Genomic DNA, 26,626 nt, shown 5'->3' with positions numbered 1-26,626 from the left:
AACAACACCGACTCTGCAGAAGATTCACGGATTTTACAAACTAAAACTACTAAAACAGTAGCTTAGAACAGTTTGCTTGAAAAAAAAATCAACGGTTTTTAAATAATGTTCAGTAAAGTGTCACCCAGTAATGTTTAATAAAGTCTAAATCCTATGGTACTGTTTAACCTATGATGATGAAAAAATAATCCTAAATGTCCTTAAATTTTTGTGAATTGAAACCGTGGAAGAAATAAACGGATTTTTATTTGTATTTAAGAAATGTAATCCTCATATTGATATTAATACATCTGCGTCATAAATTCAGCCTGGCAGAATTTACTGCTCTGTGACAAAGTCAAAATTTTTGAATTTCCATCCATGTTCACCCTGGTGAATAGCTGACGGAACGGCGTACAAAACCATATGAATTTGAGAATCGGTACATTGATGAAAATTGCCTGAAAATTTCTAGTTACTTCAGCAGTTGTCACAAAAATGAACCTGTTTATCAAAATTGTTTTTACAATTCTGCTTTGCATATTACTCAAACATTTTCAACACATTAAACAGCGCGTCACCTTCCTCGTTCGTGTAGGGCAGCCTGCTTACCCGATCATTTACACGGGGCTCGTAAATGAGCTGTTGTTTAATACAGGCTATTAATGTATTTGTTTGTGCAAGTCTAGAGGTGCAATACACTGACATATGTGTGTACCTCTCTCCTTATCTCACAGAACATGTACTTGTTTTTATAACGCCTACTGTATATACTGCAATGACGTCTTTCATACAATCACAGTATAGTCCATAGTCTATGTTTTGATTGTATCCGTTTTCAACTCTCTCTCTCTCTCTCTCTCTCTCTCTCTCTCTCTGTATATATATATATATATATATATATATATATATATATATATATATATATATATACCCGTTCTGCATAGCTTTTTGGAAGTTCACTGTTTGCATTTAATTCTATACAACACTGTCAATAGAGTTTAGGGATGGTGAAGCACCTGACAACCGAACGCACACTATCTTGCACATCGTGACTGAAACTGACTTGCACCAGGGAGATGCATCACATGTATAGCACAGAACCGAATTATACGAGCAGCAAACCGGTTAACATGAAAGTATGCGCTACACATAGCAGGTGTTTTTTTTTTTGGTTTTTTTTTTTTTTTCAAACCCGTTTTTCGACATTAGACTTTAAAGAAAGCGATGTCTGTGTCATGATGCAATCGAAACGTTGAAGTAGAATCCAGTAATCTCTGGGACCGCGTCGCGGATTGTTCAATTGTCTGTAACAAAAAAGAAAGATCTTTGCAAATCGGGCGCGTCCCGTCTGGTTTCACAAACATGTTTTTAAAAAGAGGGCGGGTCGGAACAACGTGACATCGTGCACTATAGCAATATCATTATTGAAATATCATACAATCATAGGTGCCCCCGTGAAAAAACAGTTTAAAGGGATGTATGGCTGCAGTGCAGAATGTTTTAAAGCAATATCACTTATCCTTTAAAATCAAATTCAAATTCAGGAATCGGACTTCCAGAATCATTAAACAGGAACAAATTCAATGCTGCATGGATCCTTTAACGATTGTTAAAATCACCCTATTTGAAATACAGAAGCATATTCAGGTTGCAAAGGTTCTGCTCTTAGGAACTCGTTTTAATACGGTACACACTATGCATTTTCAAATGTTCCTTTTCCATGTAAGAAACCGCACTCCAGCAATTTCAAAAGAGCGGAGAGAAAGTATAACTGTCCTGTTATGAGCCCCCAGTCATGTGGTGGAGAATGCTTTGGTTTCCTATTGAATTCGAGATATCCGTCGCTAAGACTGATTATTCTCAGAACGCAGGGATTCTTTCCAAAACGTGCGGATTCTTCTCAGGACTCACAGAACGACCCAAGCCCCCTATAAAGAACTCGTGTTCCAGTAACGGCTTTGATATACCTGGAAAAAAAAAGTGATGCAGAATAATGCCATCCTGACTTTGACACTGTGGACAGCATGCACATGTTTGATTGAAACACGCAGACCGGCTTTGTGTGATTAGGAAGACTAAAAGAAACGTAATACTTTCAATGACAAACGTTCGAGCAGAAGTTGAATGGGTCTGACTGTAATTAAAAATGAATATCAGCATATTTTTATTTTAAGTGCTAATATGTTACTAAATGATTAGCTTGAAAATGTGGATGCAAAGATTAAGAAACACTGTGGATGTAAAACACAGTTTCAAAACGGAAAGTGGTGAAACATTTCAATGGTAGAGGATTGTTACAGCCCCAAACTCAATGAAAGTAAATGGCAATGCGCGTTGCGTTTTGTGATACGGGTTCTCCAGTATTCATTTGCCAAGGCTGTCTGCATGGGAGACAGAGACAGACAGACCCCGGCTATGTTACAGATCAACTCGGATTCCTAAGCGAACAACAGCAGCATTGATGGCCTCATCAATCTGAACATGACTAACTGCGTGCCAGAGAACAATACTCGACTTGTAACACAACAAACCGTTTAGCAGAGGCGGAAACCAGGGACAGTTGTAAACAGGGCTGTTGTCGCCAACTCCAAAAGTAGATGAAGTAGATAGTGTGCAGCTAGGCTCCTGGATGCAGAAATGTGTAATCAAATAGCACGTGAGCGTTTTAATCGATTAGTAGCTTGATAGAATGTGTGTGTGTGTTTTAGAAACACTTATTTTTAATGATGGTTTTGCCAGGTTGTTGGTGAGATTCTGCTAAAATCACTCTGTTTATTTGCATGATTTAAAAAAAAAAAGGTGTTGGACTGTAAACTTTATCAGGGAACCAAAACTAAAAGTAAACAAAGGTAAAAATAGGTTCTCGTTTTTAATAAACGTTGTTTTTTTTTCAAACAGGTAACACTGAACAGGAAACCCCTTTGGTGTGTGTTTATGTAGGAAAATCTATTTTTAAAATAGTTATTTTCCCCTCTCCTCATAAACCAGAAGCCTACGGCAAAAACTTCATTGGCTGAGAGGGCGGGGTTCTGAGCCAATCAGCGCGCATCTCTATTTTTTATACGAGGGAGCGTCACCCGCAGGGACTTCAGAAGAACTTTTTTTTTTTTGCGAGAAAAACTTATTTTTTATCTTTCTGTTTTCGGTTTGTTTATTTGAGTTTGTTTGGAATTTGGTTTATTCTTTTGGCGTTTCAAACCGAAGCGAAGAACAACGAACTAATTCTACATGTATTTATACAAGTTGCGAAGGGAGTCACTCATGACAACTACATATTGAAAAACGCGTGTGGTTCTGGATACGATATGTACTGGTTACAGGTGCTCTCCTGTGTCGGTTTGGTCTTACTATGGATACCGAAGTCGGTGCACTCGCAGTCTCAAGGAGGTACGTAAACACACTTATTTAAATATTCAGTGCATTTTCATAATACATTTGTGCTACTATAAACTCATATTAATAACATTTGCTTGTGGTTTGGTGGTCTGATAGACCTAATACGCGCTGGGGTTGTCCGAACAGATTTCTCAGATTCCGTTCTGCGATGTGATTTCATGATTTTTTTTCTGATGTGTTTTGTCTTAATGCACAGAGTGTCGTCGCTATTCTTTTAGAAGTAGACATGAAATGGCTGTGATAGCCGACTGCCGTAGGACTTTATACAATATAGTTAAAACTCTATCATCATTGTGTGTGTGTGTGTGTGTCTGTGTGTGTGTGTGTGTGTGTGTGTGTGTGTGTGTGTGTGTCTGTGTGTGTGTGTGTGTCTGTGTGTGTGTGTGTGTGTGTGGTGTTTAAATTTGAAAATTAATATTAGGATTCCTCATTAAAATGCACTTATTTGAGGCGGGTTTCATTTCAGAGATACCAAGATAATTGCTTTTATCGGTCTGTGAATGAAACGGGCTGCATCATATTCCTAGTGTTAATTCAATTCTATACAGTACACCCATGCAAGTGTTTCCAAATGAAATTGCAATGTGTTTAAAATCGCTTGATTGGATTCTTACACATGTGGTAAGATGTGTTCGATTTGCTTATGACTGGATGGTTCTGTCTGTGTTCCCGATTGAAAGGGTTCGGGTTGCGCGGCTGTGCAGCGTGTTCTGGGGTATGTGTGTGTGTGGATATACGGCTCAGTTGTTTTGCAGAAACCTCACGCTGGTTTATCTCTTCTGTCAAACCTGTTTCAGGACTCACAGCAGAACCTGTCGGTTATGTTTGTAGTATCGAAGGAGGGTTGATTTACTGATTTACGCAATTCATTTAGCCTACTGACGCTTCACTGGTTTAATTTTTTTTTTAAAAAAGGTGTGTTTTCTATTAGGTGACTTCAAGATTTCACGATGACTAAGCGCGGGCGTAAACCAGCTTTTAAAGTGAGTTTTGTCTGGGTTAAACGCTCGTTTTAAGGTTTATCGTGATGGGGGAACATATACAAAATAAATATGATGCGAAAATACATGATGTTAAGCGACTGCCAGCAACGTGTACTGTTCAAGACCCGCAAGGAGGCTGCTGCTGGTAGTTTTAATGGCCCCAGACAGTGAGTCCTGATAAAGTCAAGTGTGCAGGATGGATAACCATAAGAGGACTCGAGCCGCTCAGCTGATTCAGGAATTTTAAGAGCGTGCTTCTGTGGCAGGACCCGCAAGCGACAATTTCCTGTCGCACAAACCCGTGGCACCATCTTTCTGATTCAACCATATATACACAGTTGTAGTCAATAGTTTACATCCCTCAATGAAAATGTATAATTCCTAGAAATGTCTCGAAAACAAAGAATTTTAGGGAAAATCTTTTGTAGCAAAACTTTTGCTTTTGTGGATAAGGAAAAAAAAGTTACAAGAAATAAATGTCTTTATTTCTGCTTTTTTTTTTGTGCAAAACTCCAAAACTGCTAATACAAAAGTATTCACACCCTTTGATGCTTTGATAGTATTGTCTACAAGGTGCTAGAAATGTCAATATGATAATGCAGAACCTAATTCTAGAAAAGTCTAGAAAATGCTGGATTGTAGGTGAACATTCTTAGAGAGTATAAAATGATTAGGCATAGGATGATTGCTGTCATTACCAATAAGTCAATATGGGAAAAAGTAAAGAGCTATATGAAGATTTTAGGCAGAAAATTATTTATTTATTCCAAGCATTTGCGTATCCCAATTTCAACTCATGTTTCTATTACCAAGAAGTACAAGACTCATGGTACTGTCACAACGCTCCCTTGGTCTGGAAGAAAGAAGGTTCTTTCACCAAGTTCAGTTCAGTTGATCAGTTACATATATATGGATCCAGTTTATGGCCTTGCATATAGACTGCCATATTAGATTCAACAAAGAAACTTGACATGTATTCAATGGAAAAATTATAATTCAAATAATATCATTTATAAATGACTGGATCCTAATGGTGCAAAGGAAAGCCATGTATAAATGATGTCTGAAATAAACAGCACACAGAAGAATATTTTTCTCCTTTTTAAATGGGTGTGATTTGGTGGGGTTACTGTTTATTTTACTCCTGGGAGGTTTTTTTTCACAGTAATAGGGTAAGAGTTAAAACTTGTTTTCAATCAAATTAAAAATACCCACACGTGAAACAAAACATTGCCCGCTGGGCTTGGAGACTCTTTAGCAGAAGTTATTGAAAGACGCCCTGTTTGCCTGTCTCTCTGTCTGTACTGTGTGTTTCTACAAATATGGAAATAACCATTCTATAAAACACTGGGGTTAGAAGGAAACACATGTCCATCCATATGCCACCATATGCCAAAAAATGTGATCATTTATACCATCTGCATTTTCAAAATCATTTCTAATCTTTGTAATATCCTCTAGTCCAGTGGTTCCCAACCCTGGTCCTGGGGAGCCCCTGTGTCTGCTGGTTTTCAACTGAGCTCTCAGTTACTTAACTAGACCCTTAATTGAACTGATCATTTGCTTAATTAGACCTTTTTACTTGTTTTCAGCTCTTAAACAGTTGCAGATTTCAAGTTTGCTGTAACATTGTATAAGTAACTTGAACTGTGCAACTGTTTAAGAGCTGAAAACAATTACAAAGGTCTAATTAAGCAAATGATCCGTCCAATGAAGGGTCTAGTTAAGTAACTGAGAGCTCACTGATCTGTGAAAACATGGCCAGCTGTAGTGTGGGTCATACCATTGTATCTTGGTGTTACCCCTGGCCCTCAGTAACCATGACAGTGTTGCCATTGTATAGCCATTGCCATGGAAGAGCATTGGGAAGGGTGTTGGAATCAGGAAACAAATCAGAGCCCATCAAAACCAATTGGAAATGCCGTATCTATATGAAAGGCTTGCAGTGTCAGTCCTGATTCACTTCCAGTCTTTGTTCTCCTTTGAAAGAAACCCCATTTTCTACACTCTGAAAACTAAACCTCCATTGATGCCACCCTGACCCCCAGACTGGCTCTGCCTGTGGTGTCCCTCCCCTCTGATTCAGCATAGAGAGACCCCAGGGTTTGACATGTGTCCTCGGGGGGGCTTATTGAGTCACAAAGGAAAGGTCTTGCATTTTCAAAAAGCTTTTCTTTATCCACCTTCTGATCGTAGCGGTAAACATGGGGACTAAACTGCTTTTGGAAACGTAGAAGTTTTAAGATATTCTGTGACAGATTTGTAAGCGTTGTTCATACTGATAGGTAAGATTCTAATGGGACAAGACTTATGAGGGACTAGAGCAGGGCTTTCCAACCCTGGTCCTGGGGAGCCCCTGTGTCTGCTGGTTCTCCTTCCAACTGAGCTCTCAATTACTCAACCAGACCCTTCATTGAAGTGATCATTTGCTTAATTAAATCTTTTACATGTTCTCAGCACTTACTTATAAAATGTTACAGCTAATTTGAAATCTGCAACTGTTTAAGAACTAAAAACAATTCAAAAGCTCTAATTAAGCAAATTAGCAGTTCAATGAAGGGTCTAGTTGAGTAATTGAGAGCTCTGTTGGAATGAAAACCAGCAGACACAGGGGGGTCCCAGGACCAGGGTTGGAAAGCCCTGCTCTAGAGGACATATTACAAAGATTAGAAATTATTTTGAAAATGCAGATGGTATAAATGATCCCCACAGTATTCTTATCCCCTGCCAGTGAGTCACCAGAGCCTGGTACAGCCCTGCTGATAGAGATACACAACGTGGTGTTTTATAAGGATCTTACGGGACTGGTGATCCCAATCGGTTTATCAGTGACACTTTGGAAGCAGTCAGTGCAGCGCTGGCCAGTCCTGACCTTTGTTCCAACCCTGTTCTAATTATTTAATTGGACCAAGCTGCGTCTCCCTGTTACAGTTTCAGTGCCAATGGCACAGACATTGGTAGAGTGTTGCTACCAGGTGCTCAGTTGGCAGGTGCTTCCTTGTCCTGGAACGCACCATGCCCATTGCAGCCCTACACCCAGTTGTCGGTGCTACGGCAGCTGTGCCTAATTTTCTGGTCCTGTCCAACACAGAGATCTGGAGACTGGGTGTGTACAAACTCACAAACACAGTGAGCAACAAAAGCCGTTGCCAGCATTACGTATCTGCAGTTGGACTTTATTCCAGAGTTAGGTCATGCTGCTTGAGATAAAGTGAAGTGTGGAGTGTGGATAAGCAGGTAGAGGAGCAAGCAGTCTGTCCTGGAAAGCTGGGGATGAGTCAGTGCACAGCATCACAGAGCCTCTCCTACCTCGTTTCCACGAACATGTCCTGTTACTGTTATGAAAGCGTGGCACATTGTTTCCATGTTTTTTGTAAAAACCCATACCGTGCCCTGGCGTGTCAGCACCATGCCGTGCCAACAGCCTTTCGTACTTGATACCTGGTAGCTGCCCAGGGGGGGAGCTGGGGAGGGGGGGCGATAATGTGTAACCAAACGGTAAACACACAAAGAATTCCGTGGGAGTATTTTACAATTCAAATGTTGATAAAAACATATGTTGAGAATGTTACATCCTAAGGCAACTGAATACAGCCGTTAGCAACACAAACGTGTCACTTCATCTCACGAGCCTACCGCAACAGAAATCAGTGTTTCCCAGCGCTGTGAAGAAGAAAAAATAAAGGCAAAAGCAAAATGAGAGACAGAGGGAAAGTTACAGATCTGCAGCAGCTGAAAACCAGCGATTATTTGTAGATTTTCTTGTTGTAATAATAACAGAAGTTTGTTACCACGCAATACTGTCCGCGCGACTGCTGCCTTCTGTGTAAATAAATCACTGATATATTTCCATTCTGCTTTCTGTCATTGTCATTTTTTTCATGAAGTTCAATAGTTTTATCATTCATAAATTTTCTGCAAATAAGATCAATAATTTAATTAAATTTAAACAAAACGTTATTGTCAACGAGTGTTTATTCAAAACCCATGTGAATTTACAATATAACTTTATGTAACTTGTTCTGAGTGCTAATGTAAATCTTCAATAGCGGGCTTTACGTTGTCTTTGTTTTTTGTTTTTACAAATTTTAACGCCATCGCATAAAAAACAAAACAAAACACACAAAAAAAACAAAACAAAAAAAAAAAGATTCAACATATCCACCTTGACGCGTCTTCGATATAATGTGTTACCATGGTTACCATTGTACGTATTGCGTTATTTCTGTTCTCTATTTACATATTTAATGGGGACAACTTGGCATGTTTCCATTACTGTGCTGTTTAAGTACCATGCTGACACGGTATGGAAATATTAATCGTGGAAACAAGGTATCAGTCAGTCAGAGAGCATCACAGAGCCTCTCAACGAGTCAGAGAGCATCACAGAGCCTCTCAGTCAGTCAGAGAGCATCACAGAGCCTCTCAGTCAGTCAGAGAGCATCACAGAGCCTCTCAGTCAGTCAGAGAGCATCACAGAGCCTCTCAGTCAGTCAGAGAGCATCACAGAGCCTCTCAGCCAGTCAGAGAGCATCACAGAGCCTCTCAGTCAGTCAGAGAGCATCACAGAGGCTCTCAAACAGTCAGAGAGCATCACAGAGCCTCTCAGTCAGTCAGAGAGCATCACAGAGCCTCTCAGCCAGTCAGAGAGCATCACAGAGCCTCTCAGTCAGTCAGAGAGCATCACAGAGCCTCTCAGCCAGTCAGAGAGCATCACAGAGCCTCTCAGCCAGTCAGAGAGCATCACAGAGCCTCTCAGTCAGTCAGAGAGCATCACAGAGCCTCTCAGTCAGTCAGAGAGCATCACAGAGCCCCTCAGTCATTCAGAGAGCATCACATAGCCTCTCAGCCAGTCAGAGAGCATCACAGAGCCTCTCAGTCAGTCAGAGAGCATCACAGAGCCTCTCAGTCAGCCAGAGAGCATCACAGAGCCTCTCAGTCATTCAGAGAGCATCACAGAGCCTCTCAGTCAGTCAGAGAGCATTACAGAGCCCCTCAGTCAGTCAGAGAGCATCACAGAGCCCCTCAGTCAGTCAGAGAGCATCACAGAGCCTCTCAGTCAGTCAGAGAGCATCACAGAGCCTCTGTCAGTCAGAGAGCATCACAGAGCTCCTCAGTCAGTCAGAGAGCATCACAGAGCCTCTCAGTCAGTCAGAGAGCATCACAGAGCCTCTCAAACAGTCAGAGAGCATCACAGAGCCTCTCAGTCAGTCAGAGAGCATCACAGAGCCTCTCAGCCAGTCAGAGAGCATCACAGAGCCTCTCAGCCAGTCAGAGAGCATCACATAGCCTCTCAGCCAGTCAGAGAGCATCACAGAGCCTCTCAGTCATTCAGAGAGCATCACAGAGCCTCTCAGTCAGTCAGAGAGCATCACAGAGCCCCTCAGTCATTCAGAGAGCATCACAGAGCCTCTCAGTCAGTCAGAGAGCATCACAGAGCCTCTCAGTCAGTCAGAGAGCATCACAGAGCCTCTCAGCCAGTCAGAGAGCATCACAGAGCCTCTCAGTCAGTCAGAGAGCATCACAGAGCCTCTCAGCCAGTCAGAGAGCATCACAGAGCCTCTCAGCCAGTCAGAGAGCATCACAGAGCCTCTCAGTCAGTCAGAGAGCATCACAGAGCCTCTCAGTCAGTCAGAGAGCATCACAGAGCCTCTCAGCCAGTCAGAGAGCATCACAGAGCCTCTCAGTCAGTCAGAGAGCATCACAGAGCCTCTCAGTCAGCCAGAGAGCATCACAGAGCCTCTCAGTCATTCAGAGAGCATCACAGAGCCTCTCAGTCAGTCAGAGAGCATTACAGAGCCCCTCAGTCAGTCAGAGAGCATCACAGAGCCCCTCAGTCAGTCAGAGAGCATCACAGAGCCTCTCAGTCAGTCAGAGAGCATCACAGAGCCTCTGTCAGTCAGAGAGCATCACAGAGCTCCTCAGTCAGTCAGAGAGCATCACAGAGCCTCTCAGTCAGTCAGAGAGCATCACAGAGCCTCTCAAACAGTCAGAGAGCATCACAGAGCCTCTCAGTCAGTCAGAGAGCATCACAGAGCCTCTCAGCCAGTCAGAGAGCATCACAGAGCCTCTCAGCCAGTCAGAGAGCATCACATAGCCTCTCAGCCAGTCAGAGAGCATCACAGAGCCTCTCAGTCATTCAGAGAGCATCACAGAGCCTCTCAGTCAGTCAGAGAGCATCACAGAGCCCCTCAGTCATTCAGAGAGCATCACAGAGCCTCTCAGTCAGTCAGAGAGCATTACAGAGCCCCTCAGTCAGTCAGAGAGCATCACAGAGCCCCTCAGTCAGTCAGAGAGCATCACAGAGCCTCTCAGTCAGTCAGAGAGCATCACAGAGCCTCTGTCAGTCAGAGAGCATCACAGAGCCTCTCAAACAGTCAGAGAGCATCACAGAGCCTCTCACAGTCAGAGAGCATCACAGAGCTTCTCAGTCAGTCAATGCACAGCCACAGAGCCTCTGCTATGTACTACTGCTACAGGGCCTAGCTGTTCCTCCTTCAGTGTTGGAGAATAGAGGCTTTGTCCAAACTCCTTAACTTCTTAGCAATTTGGCCCGTTTTTAAAGTGCATCATTGTACAGCTTTTGAGGAACTTTTAATATATTCTTTTGTAGCTTTTGTAGTAAATATTTCACTGAGGTTTATTTTAAACAAAAAAAAAAAACAGTGCATACACATACATCCTCATAACCCCATAGCAATTGCACAGTAAAGATAGCCAGATGCAATCTGAAACATCTATAGGAGGGTATGATAAAAGTTTGGTGAAGATTGCTGCAAAGTCAAGGGCATTATTGTGTGTGTGTGACAGACAGACAGACAGGCAGGCAGGCAGACAGACAGACAGACAGACACAATCAGCACATAGGGATCCCCATTTTTGTTGAATGACAACCCCAAAAATACCACTGGGGTACCATTGCAAAATACTACCCAGATCAAAACTTCTATACTGGTAAAAACCAAAGCGAACACAATTAAAGGATGTGGAATCACAGACAGACAGTGGTCCTGATACAGAAGCACACTGTCTGTCTGGTTCTACAACGCATTGCCATTGTGAACTGTGTCTCCATTTACATATCGTGGAACCCAATAGACATATGGCAGGGGTTCCTAATATTTTGTCCCCTGTGGTATCTGGGTCAGGGTTGAAGTCGGTGACTCAGAGGTGAGACGGGACCACAAGCAAGTGCGAGACAGGAGCTGTGATCCTGCAGCCTGTCACACCTGTCAGTACCACACACAGCAGCCACTCAGTGAGACAAAGACTCTGCAGTGAATCACACACAGAGAGCTGACTATTCACACTGAACCTCTGAACAATGTCAAGTGTAGTGATCTTAATAATCCTTCACGCATGTGTTCATAAACTGCTTTCATGTGTTTTATTTTATACCAGCAGAGCTGGTAAAGAATATAATCCAAATAGTCCAACCGTCCAGTCTGAGTCATCAGAAATTACGAAATAAAAACTGCAGTGGAGTGGCACCAAAAAGGATTCACAGTTACTGTGAATTGCTGCTAAGCCTGTCTCTTTGCAGTGCTTTTTCTATCTTGGTGTGTCTGGCAACAGTAAAATGAACGAGAGAAACTGGGGTATAAGGGTGCCCCAGGGTACCGTGTGCGATCTCACATTGCAAAATGAGTCAACACACAAAAACGAACAGCTAAACACCAACCTAAAGGCAAGACACAGAACCAGTAAGTCTAGGGACACTCTAGGGATCGCTTTACACCTGTGTTGGAGTCCTTGCACTGGCTGCCTGTTAGAGATTTGATTTGAAGTTGAACACAATCTGAGTTTTCTTAACTTGTGGAATGCACTTTCACTTTCCAGTTCTAAAGGACTAATGCTTACACCCACTCACAGTATTACAGAAGTACACCCTGATCAGAAACAGAATCAAAGCAAACCCAGTTGTAAGGGATTTGGAACACGTTGCACAGTGGTTCTGATCGGGCAGCAGGGTATCATGGTACTGAAATGGATCTGCAGTGAGTGTGCAATGCTTTCACTTTGCAATGTAACCCAAAAGGTTCTGATTGGATACTCCTTCTCAGAACACGTCTCAGAACAGTAATCACTTCTCTCCTCTCAGAGCTGACTTGCACAACACTGAAGGGGCGGGGGGGGGGGGGGGGGGGGGGGGGGGGGTCTCTTTCATCAGGTGCTAATCTGTCTTATAATCAGCTTTTCCAGGATGGGGTGGGAAAGCTGGCACTGTGCCCTACTACTAGTGAGAAGTTTTAGCCCTTACCAAACAAATGGTCTGATAAGTTTTACAAAAAAGCAGCAAACAGGTAAGGACAAACAGTACACCCTTATACAAGCTTACCTAAAGCATAACAAAGCACAATGAAATCATGGTAAAGCACAGGTAAGCAGGGTGACGCCCAGAGAGGTAGGGTAAAGCATATTCAAAAACAAGCCATGGTAAACTATGGGAAAGTTTTTATGAACTTTTATGAGGGCATACCTCTCTGTGACTGCTTGCCCTTTTTCTTATCTTCTTTCTTCATCAGATTCTACCTTTCCTGCTTAGCATCCATGTTCTACTTCATTTCACTCGCTGGCATATATTTTCTTAAAGCTTCATTTCCCCCTCTATGCCTCAGCAGTGACTGATCTGTTCATAGCTCTGCAAGGTTCATGTTTACTTCAGTACATACATGCAGTACATTCTCCTCATACAGGGGTGGACAGTCACAGTCCTGGAGGGGCGTTATTCCACACCAGGTTTAACAGATACAATGAGATCATTAACTACTTTACTAAGTGTTGAATTGCAATCAAGGGAAGTAATGTTAAAACTTTACAATGCATTCGTAAGACTTCATCTAGAATATTGTGTTCAGTTCTGGCCACCTCGTTACAAAAAGGATATTGCTGCTCTAGAAAGAGTGCAAAGAAGAGCAACCAGAATGATCCCGGGTTTTAAAGACATGTCGTATGCAGACAGGCTAAAAGAATTGAATCTATTCAGTCTTGAACAAAGACGATTCAAGCATTCAAAATTCTAAAAGGTATTGATAATGTAAATCCTTTGATCCTTTGATTTTAGAATCCTGAATATGTATTTTCTGTAGTGAACATTAATCAGGTTACTCTCCCAGGTTATTCATCTTTTGAACTGTTAACATTAACACTAAATAGTGCACTACCTGTTCATATTGTAATTATCTATCGACCACCTAAGTCAAACCCGTTATTTTTAGCTGAATTTAGTGACTTGCTATCTTCATTGACAGTCCATTATGATAGGATTCTTCTACTGGGTGATTTTAACCTACATGTTGGTACAGAATCTGACTCCACTTCTGTGGAACTGATGAGGCTGCTGGATTCCTTAGATTATCTCCAGCATGTAAAAGGTCCCACACACAATCGTGGCCATACTCTAGACCTGGTAATCTCTCGTGGTTTAGTTGTTAAAAATGTATTAACTACAGATCTCACCATTTCTGACCATCAACCAGTAACTACAAAATCCATGGAACATACACTTACATCTCAGGATATTAATTCCTTAACTGGTAGCTATAGTAAAGCCAATGCTCAAGAAACACAACTTGGATCCTGGATTAATAACTACAGGCCCATCTCCAATCTCCCATTCTTAGACACGGTTTTAGAGAGGGTTGTTGCATTTCAAGTACAAAGTGTTTTTGAACTCTTAATGGTGTATCTGAGAAATTTCAGTCTGGATTTCGTGCTGCACATAGTACAGAGACTGATGAGCTCTGACTTGGGCTTTCCATCAGGTCTAATTCTCCTTGATCTAAGTGCTGCTTTTGACACCGCAGACCACTCCATCTTATTAAATCAGCTCAAATACTTAGTGGGGCTGTCTGGCCTTGTCTTATCCTGGTCTTACCTATCTGATAGGTATCAGTTTGTCTCTATTGGGGAGGAAAAATCAGCATTGACCGAAGATGATTGTGGTGTTCCACAAGGTTCAATTCTGGGTCCATTGCTATTTTCATTATATATGTTACTACTGGGTGATCTCATCAGGAAACATGGTGTCTTCCACTGCTATGTGGTTGACACCCAGCTGTATTTGTCTTTAAAACCTGGTGATACTTCTGTCAGGGTTTTATTTGCTGCTTGACTTGCTGATTATCAAGTGCTGGATGTCTCAAAACTTCCTAATGTTGAATTCAGGTAAAACAGAGGTTATGTTTGTAACCAACTAAAAAATGTAAGATTGCATGAGTTTGACCCTAGCAGTCTTTTATCAATTCCTAAAACTGAAATAAAAAAAATGTGGGGGTTCTCTTTGATCCTGATTTATCATTTGAGTTTCATATTAGGGAGGTTTCTAAAGGATCCTTCTATCACTTGAGAAACATAGCCAAACTGAGACCTATTATCTCCTTCTCTGACGCAGAGAGACTGACACATGCCTTTGTTTCTTCAGGAATTGATTAGTGTAATGCACTCCTCTCTGGCATCCCAAAACGTGAGGTGTCCTGCCTACAGCTTGTTCAGAATACCGCTGCTAGAATTTTCACTAAAACCAAAAAATATGAGCAGATCATCCCAGCCTCCTTGCACTGGCTACCTGTTCAATATAGAATTGATTTTAAAATCTTATTATTGACCTATAAAGCCTTGAATGGAGCAGCAGCTAGCTATCTGCAGGAGCTACTGACCACATATCTCCCAAATCACACTTTTAGATCACAGATTATTATTATTATTGGTATGAAAGGCGCTATATAAATGAAATAAATAAATAAATAAATATAGTACTATTAGTTACACAGAGCTTGAAGATACTAAAATCTTTTTTTAAATAACATTATTTCAGAATTGTAGATGGTGTACTTAGACATACAGTATTGGACACATAGTGATAATTAAACTAAGTAGTGATAATAGATTTTACCTGGTTTCTGAAATAGAAAAAGATGATCTGATTTCTACATGATGATGAAACTGAATTCATTATCCATCAGGTTTCACAGTGCCATACACCTGCACAGCTTCAATGCTCTAATGACGCCAAATAACCAGACAGAACCACAGCAAAGCTACAGCAGAAGTGACTGTGATCCTGGAGCTTGTGAGCGGAGGGGGTGCTGGCAGGGTTCAAGCCATGCTTTATTTCCCTGCTGTGTGGATGAGATAGGCAGTCGCCCGCTCCCTCTCTCGTCTCTAACACTGCCGCTATTGTGGAGACGGGACAGTGATGTCACAGAGAGCCGAAGGCAGGCTGAGAACAGAGACTCACAATCAGTCAGAGGAAATCTCCCATGCTCTGTTCAGTGTCAGACCCCTCACTGCCCCCGATTCCAGCTGCGCCACGCAATACCATACAGGAGCTGCCTTTAATCCAGCTCTTTTTCTGGTTTTAAGAAGATGTTCGCCTATCCATTGACTTGTAGTTCCAATTGTCCGAACCAGGCAGTCTCGAATAGACAATATCCCCTCAGGTAACACATGGCTTGCTAGCGTGTTGCTAGACTGACACTCCTAAGTGTATTTGGCTTCTTGCTGTTGAATATCGAAGGTGTTCTCAGTGCTTCTGTTACTACAGATTATTGTGTGTGTGTGCTATTTGATTAGGGAATTGGTTTGTATCTCTGTAAGAGGCAGGCTTCATTACCGGAGCAGACAGACTGGTCTTTATGATATAAAGGGGGGCACTGGGGAACTCAAAAATAACCAATGAAAGACGGAAGCAGATTCCCCACCAATTGATTATTTCAAACAGAACCCTTTTTGTTGAGCATTTACAACAAATACACTACTGCAAGGATCATGCTGGAATCACCATGACACACAAGACCACAGCACATGAGCAAGAACTAGACAAGGGTGCTACAAGGATCTGATTGTCTGCATGCCTTGCACAAAACGTGCACACATTTCAAAGTTTAAATCTCGCACATTTTGTGACCCATGCTTTGCATAATTAAGGCATTTTTGCATTTGAACTTTGAGTAAATTTCTCTGAAAGACCTTTTTTTCGTGCCTAATTTCTGAAATGGAACACATGTTGCTGCTTGCCTTCTAGTGAGCGTCGAGTAGTATTGCCTTGAATTTCTAGTTATGTCGGTGGTTGACGAACCATAATCGTCTGGCTAAATAGCCATCTGTGTATAGAAGATCCTTTTGGAATACCCATGCACGTAGGATACAATTAGTCAGCTAAGATTTTAATTGTTTTGGTTGTATTTAAACTTGTCTGACTAGTAATGGATTGTACTAGTCTTGAGCTGTTTTCCACAAAAGAAGCTAGACTAGTCTGTATTGCATTGTCTAGCACAACAATGAGATCAATCACAGGACTATGCCATGACAAGCACACAACTCATAGCATGGTATGAAAAGTGGTTTGTTTTTTAACTACTTTTAAAAACATGTTGACATCACTGCTCAGGGCTGTGCTTGCCAGCAATACAATGTAATAAAGCTGCTGGCTCCCCACTCTTGGTACAATAATGGTACACGTTGATACCAAAAGGGACTGCTGTTTCAGGCTTCAGCAATACCATCTTTTATTAGTTCCACTGTAGGTCTATACATCAATTGGCTTCCAGTATTTTCTTATGTTTAAGCCAAATTGTGGGTGGAAAACGACACTAAGCTAGTGTGTGGAGGACGTCTCTTATACACATTAATATGGAGAGTTGACTCTTATGGTGTAAGAGTGTCTTCTCCTGATCAATCTGGGTGGGCAGGCCACACTGAGACAGCTGTATATATTAAATACTGATCAGATTTAAAAACATTTTGAAATAACGCAATGCATGTGTGGAGGTTTTGCCAGTTTGTAGTCTTAGTAGCTGCTGTTGTTTTAACTTCAGAACCGTGTTCTATGCATGGGGTAATGTCGGTAAACAGGATAAGATGTACTGGAATTTGTGACTTAACAGCGATCATTGACCGAGTGAGCAGTCTAATGAACCTGAATTAGTATTGTAGCTGCTGTCGCTGTGCCGTCACTGGAACCTTTGTGATGTTTGTTTGGCCGAAATGTATCATGTGGAGCAGAATAACAGGATCTAAATGAGCTGGCACACTACATCTGTTCTATAATATGTTTACCTCTTTCTTTAGCACAAGGAAAGCACACCTTGTATGTTTACATTACCCAAAGGTAGTTAGAGATTTAGAGACACCAGCTTCCTCCTATTTCTCAAACGTGTTGCCATGTAAGTTTCTTTATCATTGATCTGTGTAAATAAACTGCGCACCCAATTACTGTAAGCATAACATAGCTATCAAGGCCAGAACACTATATTGCGTTGTAAAGTCCAAGCACCAATAATCTCATTTAATAGCAGCTATAACAGTAATATAATATACAGCTCCACACATTAAATTAGGGTGGATTACTGACCGGTTTAATATCAGGTTTTGTGTGTTGTGGGACATGCTTCTGAAAAGACTCATTAAGCTTTGAAGAAGTGCTTTTAGAAATGGGCAACTGTATGTATCCCTCCTCCATAACTGTGGCACTGTGAGTTGGTACAGTTCTACACGCAATCAAAATTGCAGAGGGGGAGAGACAGTTGCACGCCCCTAGCGGTCAATTTCAGCTTTTGGGAGTCTTTTCAGAAGCTCATTTGTTGAAAAATGACATGTGCTGGAATAGATAGTATGGCTGGTGAATAATGACTTGAGCAGAAACAGCAGTAGGACATGTCGGAGAACACACACAACAGGAAATTAAACAGGTCAGAAATAAGACAGCATGTTGATATGATGTAGATGCTATAACTCTTTAACAGTGTAGATGCTATAACTCTTATAACAGTTTACCACTGTAGATTTGCATAGTGATTTCGCTGGGGTTTTTTTGAATCCCATGGTGATGCATTTACCATAGTCTACCACAGTTACCATGTGCTTTACAATGCTTACCCATGCTTTCCCATAACTTTGCTGTGCTTTTACTATGGGACACTTTTCTAAGGGAAAGTGGAATTGCCCAGACTCTGTGTTTAAAAGGCCATGACCAGTGTTCTTAAAGAGCCATAGAAAAATACACATGCATTCCAAAAAAAGAAAGATTGTAACATTAAAACTAAACAGCTGACTGAACAGCAGCAAAGACATTTAAAAGCAGGTTTAACCCGGCGTTTCATTTGGTCTGTACCTGCAAAGACCACAGATTGCCCTTCCAGTCTTTTCAAACCCATTCAGAGTCTTGAATGGGAAACTCCATTTCTAAATGAGAAGAACCTCTCTGAGGGGCTCAGTGCTCCTGTATATACAGCCCAGGAACCATCAGTGTATAGCACTGCATTGAGGCACAGCTCAGACAGGGTTCATACTACACTGTGTGTGCACACCCGACTCTGTGCTTTCATATTTACCAGCAGCTAAGTCATAAATCAAACACTCACGTTAATATTTAACCCTGCTGTTTGCCTGATCTGATTATTTTATCTCCCCAGTGGGGACCGTTCCAGATCAGAGCAGTAAAACTACATGAGGTCTGGTTTAGGATTAACAGGTCCTGAATCGCAGCCAATTTTACAAAAAACAACTTGTTATGGGCATGGAATATTGTTTGTTCTACACGGTATTTCTTACGGATGTGTTTCATCAGTCCATCAGAGGAAGGGGGGCAGGTATGTGGAGGTTAGGTTAGGTGTCCTTGGAGGTTAGATATGATTCTGAGAGCTCTAGTGAGGCCACAGGGGTGATTCAAACTTCACAATTTTAAACCTGAAAAGAAAGAGCTCCAAAGTGAATGTATTACCTGGGTTGCAAATCACAACCCTGTTAGACCGATCCCCACAAACCTCCCTAAGTGACAGACGCGCTCTGCAGTCCCAAACTCGCACTTGCATTCAGTCAGTTGCACAGTGCATGGGTGAGCGGTGGCACGCAATGTGTGGCACGTTGCTTATCAGTAATGTACGGTTGGCTTAAGGGCTCAGTCACTGAGTCATCGCAATGATATAAGGCAGGGCTGGCATCTCAGCACAGGCAGTCTGGATGCAGCACAGCTCCAGAAGGATCTGCAATGGCAATGCAGCAGTTTACTGTTTTTTTTAAAACTGTGATGTAATGGCCAAAGCATCGTGAATGTAAACCACTCGAATACCTTCATTATGATACCTAACTTACTCTTTAAGCTACTGTGCAATTCAGAAAAATCCTCCCATTTGATCCTCAGCTTGATCTTGGTCGATCTAACACACTTATTCAATCTAGAAACTCTTCTAACAGCTGTCTTGTTGGAAGCAGGCTGGACAATAGCTGGTCTGTGTCTAGCCTCACAATGCACAGAGACACAGGGAGAGGAGAGCTACAGCCTCACAATGCACAGAGACATGGAGAGGAGAGCTGGAGCCTCACAATGCACAGAGACACAGGGAGAGGAGAGCTGGAGCCTCACAATGCACAGAGACATGGAGAGGAGAGCTACAGCCTCACAATGCACAGAGACACAGGGAGAGGAGAGCTGGAGCCTCACAATGCACAGATACATGGAGAGGAGAGCTACAGCCTCACAATGCACAGAGACATGGAGAGGAGAGCTACAGCCTCACAATGCACAGAGACACAGGGAGAGGAGAGCTACAGCCTCACAATGCACAGAGACATGGAGAGGCGAGCTACAGCCTCACAATGCACAGAGACATGGAGAGGAGAGCTACAGCCTCACAATGCACAGAGACACAGGGAGAGGAGAGCTACAGCCTCACAATGCACAGAGACACAGGGAGAGGAGAGCTGGAGCCTCACAATGCACAGAGACATGGAGAGGAGAGCTGGAGCCTCACAATGCACAGAGACACAGGGAGAGGAGAGCTGGAGCCTCACAATGCACAGAGACATGGTGAGGAGAGCTGGAGCCTCACAATGCACAGAGACATGGTGAGGAGAGCTGGAGCCTCACAATGCACAGAGACACAGGGAGAGGAGAGCTACAGCCTCACAATGCACAGAGACATGGAGAGGAGAGCTACAGCCTCACAATGCACAGAGACACAGGGAGAGGAGAGCTGGAGCCTCACAATGCACAGAGACACAGGGAGAGGAGAGCTGGAGCCTCACAATGCACAGAGACACAGGGAGAGGAGAGCTGGAGCCTCACAATGCACAGAGACATGGAGAGGAGAGCTACAGCCTCACAATGCACAGAGACACAGGGAGAGGAGAGCTACAACCTCACAATGCACAGAGACATGGAGAGGAGAGCTACAGCCTCACAATGCACAGAGACACAGGGAGAGGAGAGCTGGAGCCTCACAATGCACAGAGACATGGAGAGGAGAGCTGGAGCCTCACAATGCACAGAGACACAGGGAGAGGAGAGCTGGAGCCTCACAATGCACAGATACATGGAGAGGAGAGCTACAGCCTCACACTATATTGATATGATAACTTACTCTGATTTTATTAACCACAAAAGTAAAGTCTAAATGTAGCTGTTAATTCTGCAAATACAGCCCTTCAGATGCTTTTATGACTCCAGCCTCAATATAAAATGAGAAACTGGCCTAAAAATGACACATTTCTTGGTGTCTTCCTCCCCACAGTGATGATAAAACTCCATTTTCTATGCGTTGAGCTTCATAGCCAGCGTGAAATTCCACTCAAAAAATACTTTTAGCTTTAGAATGTATCAAATTACATAAATACAGCTTGTGTTCCGATTCTTTCAAAGAAAAATGAATTTGGTACTTAAATGGTTAAGTCAAAATAATGCCAGATTTCTTGTGAATGTAATGAAAGTAGTTCATTTAGTCAGAAATCCACCCTTACCTTGACATTTGGAGTCAAATCCTGTTTTTGTTTTCCTATTTGTTCAGGTGCTTGATCCACAGTGACAGTTTGGCTGATCTAGACTATAACCTATAACCCCTTAACAAAAAATAAAAAGAGGGTGTTTGAGTCATGACAAGAAGAAGCACTGATAGCAAACATCCAAAAAAACAGTAAGGCGATGCGTATTACGACAATGCAGGCCATGACAGGATGCATCCCGATACGTGAGGTGGTTCTGCTGGACTGCTTGTATGATGCATGGAAAGATCGTTTAATAATGGACTATTTTGTTAAAAGACACAAATGAAATGAGTTAGGGAGAGTGTGTATTCATCATCCCAACTCTAAAACCCACTGATTCTTTATTCAACAGCCGCTTGGTGAGCCGCACTGTGTTGCGCTGTGGTCTTGTATCACGATACAAACGTTACATCTATCCCGATACGATATGTCACGTAAAGGACGTAGCGTGATTCATCGATGCACAATGAAATGTTACGCCTCTAATGGGGAGAGCATGCAAATTGCGCCCATCAGACTTATTCTGCATTGCCAGCTGCCACTGGAACTGACCTGAGAGCAAATCTCATTCATTTCCATTAGCAGCAGATCCGTTTCCATCTCTGTGAGCCCCAGTTAGGACTGCGAGGAGCTGGCAGAACTCGATCTCTCCAACTCGCTGCAAACAGAAAATCTGACACGGAACATGAAGGCTGCGATCGCAGTCAACTTTGAATGTTTCAGAGGTTGTAGTTTGTAGCGCTAATGAAAAGGAGGTTTGGAAAAACGCTCATACAGGAAGGCTCTTGTTGTCATGCTAATGAATGCTAAGGAATTGTTTTTTAGAGCCGTGGTTATACCACTTGAAGGAATGCACGCCTCATTTCCTTGAAGGTCGTCCCGTATGAACAGATCGCCCCCCTTGTCGTGTTCTAGAGTTAAGTTCTGCTTTGTTTGTTCACATTCCTTCTCCAGTGTGTCTCTCGACAGGTGGTTAAACCGGATTGGCCAGGCAAACTGAAGACCTGAAGCTGAAAAACAACGTCAATAAATCTCTACCGCTGTGCAACCTGACATCACTCTGTTCATAAAATCTTTCTTTAAGCAACTATTAAATTATCAAAACGATCTAAGAGAAAACACTTAAATCTTTATGGAAATATCAAAAAATGTCTTTTATTCTGTAGGTTACCCACAAGCTGCCTCAAGTACCCCTTATAAAAGTGTCCTATAGTAAAAACACAGCACAGTGTAATAAACCACATGGTAAAGCATAGGGAAGCATTGTAAAGAATAGCAAGTTATGGCATTTTAATAAACCTGGCAAACCAGGATAATCCATGGTAAATGGATAGGATAACCATAGGAACAGCATGGGGGAAAAGTGCACAAATCCTGGGGTAAACTTTTATTAGGGGCCCTTTGAAAGGTCACTCGTCACTTCCTCCATATGAAATCAGACTGGTGCATTTCTCTCAGCAGCAGATCAGACTGGTCTCAGTGCCTGAGCAAGTGAGCCTGCTGTCACTCTGATGCTGTTCACCGGGGACTGTGTTGCTGTTAGTTTATCATGCGTTCATCCCCTCCTGGTTCATACAGTATCTCCATTTCTGTACAAGGAAGCTGTTTGCAGAGTCGTTTTCTGGTAAAGCCCAACAAGGAAGCTTTGTGGACTGTAAAGCAACAAAGTGGATCAATAGAAATTCAACGCTTTATGTTAATTGATGAGTCAACCGTAATGACCATCATTATGATCAGTGACTGGATGTTTCTCTGTAGCAGTCGTGCTGTTGAGGTTGTGTGGGAGAGACCAGCACCTCGCCCCCCCCCCCCCCCCTCCTGTCTCCGTTGTTTCTCAGGTAATCAGTCTGATGGATGAGGGTTACTGAGTAACTATTTAATGTGGTCATTACTCCGAGCGTGAGGAGCTGTGAAAGCAGGCGAGTCGCTCTCTCATACCCTCGTCCTGTACACAGTCCAAGGTTACTAAAGAATACAAACAGGACCTGCCAGTCACTGCCCATGCAGCCTGAGCTCCCAACAAGCCCTCCGCGGATAGTGACTCTCACCTTGATAACATCCGCCCCAAATCACCCGGCAAATCTCACACTTCAGACAATTTTCCCTTACAACCAATCTTACCCTTATAAAAGTTACCATGTAAAGCACGGTAAAGCATCGTAAAGCACAGAGAGGTATGGTAAAGCATTGTGAAGCACAGAGAGGTCTGGTAAAGCATAGGGAAGCATTGTAAAGCACAGAGAGGTGTGGTAAAGCATAGGGAAGCATTGCAAAGCACAGAGAGGTCTGGTAAAGCATAGGGAAGCATTGTAAAGCACAGAGAGGTCTGGTAAACCATAGGGAAGCATTGTAAAGCACAGAGAGGTCTGGTAAAGCATAGGGGAGCATCGTAAAGCACAGAGAGGTCTGGTAAAGCATAGGGAAGCATTGTAAAGCACAGAGAGGTGTGGTAAAGCATAGGCAAGCACTGTAAAGCACAGAGAGGTATGGTAAAGCATAGGGAAGCATTGTAAAGCACAGAGAGGTCTGGTAAAGCATGTTCAAAAACAAACCGTAAATGCATATTATAACCATGGGAAAAGCATCAGGGAAAAATGCAAAATGGCTGTGGAAATGTATCCTGGTGAACATTTTCAAGCGCTGGCCCAGCCGATCTCCAGCAGTTACTGATTCTGATTCTTGACTGTGGTGATGCGGTATACTCTACTGCACCTGCTCTGTACAAGGCAGGTGTTTTAATGAGTTCAGTAGATTTGTTCTGAATTGTAGATCACTAACACAGCACTGTGCCATGTACAGTACATCCAGCTTACCTGTATGGAAGAAGACATGCCTATTCCAAGACAACTCAGAGACATAGATAGACCTCTTAAAGATATGGAACAATCTATGGAGCTGTGTTCAGAATGTATCCCGCTAGCCTGGCTTCATAAAGAAGGCTACATAATCACAGAAATCCCCTGAGGGATGTTTGTTTTGTTTAAATGGTAAACACTGATTTACTATCGATATTATGAAATTACAAATGTTTATTATAGGCTGTGAGGTCTCACTCAATCCTCACTCTCTCCCTTCTCCCTCTCTCTCCCTCTCTCCCCCCTCTTTCTCCCCCTCCTCCCCATCTCTCTCTCTCCCCCTCCCCCCTCTCTTCCTCGCCCCCTCTCTCCCCCCTCTCCCTCTCCTCTCTCCCCCGCTCTCTCTTTCTCTCTCTTTCTCTCCCCTTCTCCCCTTCTCTCTCACCCTCCTCTCTCCCCGCTCTCTCTTTCTCTCCCCCTCTCCCCCTCTCTCCCTCTCTCCACCTCTCTCTCCGCGTAGTGTCGGTTTGCTCTGGCACTCAGAACTCCCTCAGTGTCACTGGGAACTCGGAGCAGCAGTACCAGATGATGCAGAAGATGTACGAAGGCTGTGAGATCGTCATGGGCAACCTGGAGATCACACTCATGGAGCACAGCCGCAACTTCAGCTTCCTGCAGGTAGGGGGGCGGCAGAGGGCACGCGCACACAGGGGGGGAAGGACAGAGGCGAACGGGAAGGGAAGGTGTTCATGCGCTACGTTTCTGACTCTCCCCTCCTCTTTCCAGTCCATCAGGGAGGTGACTGGCTACATCCTCATCGTTCTCAACCAGTTTGACTTTCTGCCGCTGGAGAACCTGCGAGTGATCCGAGGCACCAGTCTGTACGAGGACACCTACGCACTGGCCATACTGCTCAACTACCAGAAGGAGGGGGTGCTGGGGCTCCGACAGCTGGGCCTGACGCAGCTGACAGGTGAGAGAGGAACGGAGAAGATGCTAGCATTGTACAGTACCTGGGAACCCATCTGAATTGCATCCACTATTGTTTTTAGTAAATAACTATGGATAGGTGGTTAATGCAATACACAGTGCTTGAAACTGGAACCAGCCCTGCTGCTCCCAGTGCTGGCTTTCAGAGCTATCCTTGAGTAGCTGCATCACTGAAATGATCAGGAGCCTGGAGTTTGATGTTTAATCAGTTATTCTCCCCTTATATGAACAACTTCTTTGAGTAAACCTGCAGACTCAAATGCGACTTCATGCTGTGATGAGGAGTGTTATCTGTTAATTCAGAGCAGATTTACCTTGAGCCTGATTGTTCACTCCTGGCTGTCGATCATTTCAGGAATATATGCATTTGAAACTAGTTCTGAACCCCAGGCCTGGGTGCAGCAGCAGCAGCAGGGCTAGTGTGAGTTTCTAACCCTGCTCAAAGTCCTGGCTCCTGATCATTTCAATATTAATAATAATAATAATAATAATAATAATAGACTTCATTGAGGGGAGTTGTGAACCCTAGGCCTGGGTGCAGCAGCAGCAGCAGGGCTAGCGTGAGTTTCTAACCCTGCTCAAACTCCTGGCTCCTAATCATTTCAATAATAATAATAATAGACTTCATTGAGGGGAGTTGTGAACCCTAGGCCTGGGTGCAGCAGCAGCAGCAGGGCTAGCGTGAGTTTCTAACCCTGCTCAAACTCCTGGCTCCTAATCATTTAAATATTAATAATAATAGACTTCATTTGAAGCTGGTTCTGAACCCCAGGCCTGGGTGCAGCAGCAGCAGGGCTAGCGTGAGTTACAAGCCATGAATCCAGGCTGCTCTAAAATACCCAGCTGTGGCACTTCAAGGTATAAGTTGATCAAACTAAGTCAAGCAGGCAAACTAGTGCCTTCAGTAATGTACATTACACTGCTGTAAAACATTTCAGAAAAGTCAGGCAATCAACCTGTTAGGTAGCCACACAATATTTTCTTTTGTATAAATGATTCCCTTATGCACGTGTGTGTGTGCGTGCGTGCGTGCATGTGTTTGTGTGAGTGCGTGCGTGCGTGCGTGCATGTGTGTGTGGTGGAGTCAAGTCATGCAAGCATGTATCCAGCACAGGTTAGCACAGACTGCCAGGGCTCAGCTAAGACAGACTAAATACAGCCTCACGCCCATCTTGTGTTATCTGCCAACAATGCAACGCACGCAGGCACACGGACACACGTCATGGTGCTTCTGTAGCCAGGAACATGCTGAGCTTTTGATTTCTTGGATAGATCATGGAATGCGTAAATGAAACATGTTAGATGTTAAATCCAATTGGCACCTTGGTGCTTTGGATCTGAATTCTTAACACTTGCTGAATTTCAAGAACATTTTGGAAAGAGTGCAGGTTCTATTATATTGGATTGCATTAAAAACACATTTTATAAAAACTGCTGTATGTAATTGACATTTTTAGGGCACTAATTAAAAAAAGAATTGTCACTCTCAGTATGGCACAGTGAACACAATAACTGCCTTGATTTTGAACCAGACTTTAATCACACACTCCCAGCCTCCTATAAACGCCCGGATTGCATTCAGCTATAATCTGATACACTCTACATTTTATAGAGATATTTTTCACCCTTTCTGGTACTGTGAGGGCATGAGGGCCCTCTGTATTTATGTGCTCTGGCTGCTGTGAACCGTTTATACACCACTGAGACACTCCTCAAAAT

General features: G+C 42.9%; 1 protein-coding gene across 2 annotated transcripts in view; it reads left to right on the top strand.

The window, feature by feature from the left end:
- The first annotated feature begins 3,075 nt into the window (after positions 1-3,075).
- The window catches only part of LOC117967077 (receptor tyrosine-protein kinase erbB-3-like), a 42,533-nt gene continuing 18,982 nt past the window's right edge, over positions 3,076-26,626 (top strand). For both annotated transcript variants that reach the window (XM_059013271.1, XM_059013270.1), the window contains exons 1-3: positions 3,076-3,369; positions 24,438-24,595; positions 24,704-24,890. In XM_059013271.1, the coding sequence (XP_058869254.1) occupies positions 3,288-3,369; positions 24,438-24,595; positions 24,704-24,890 (427 nt within the window). In that variant the 5' untranslated portion in view covers positions 3,076-3,287. The remainder of the gene's footprint in view (positions 3,370-24,437; positions 24,596-24,703; positions 24,891-26,626) is intronic.

This window comes from Acipenser ruthenus, chromosome 45 (assembly GCF_902713425.1).
Source record: "Acipenser ruthenus chromosome 45, fAciRut3.2 maternal haplotype, whole genome shotgun sequence".
NCBI lineage: Eukaryota > Metazoa > Chordata > Actinopteri > Acipenseriformes > Acipenseridae > Acipenser > Acipenser ruthenus.
This window is presented reverse-complemented; position numbering and strand designations above follow the sequence as displayed.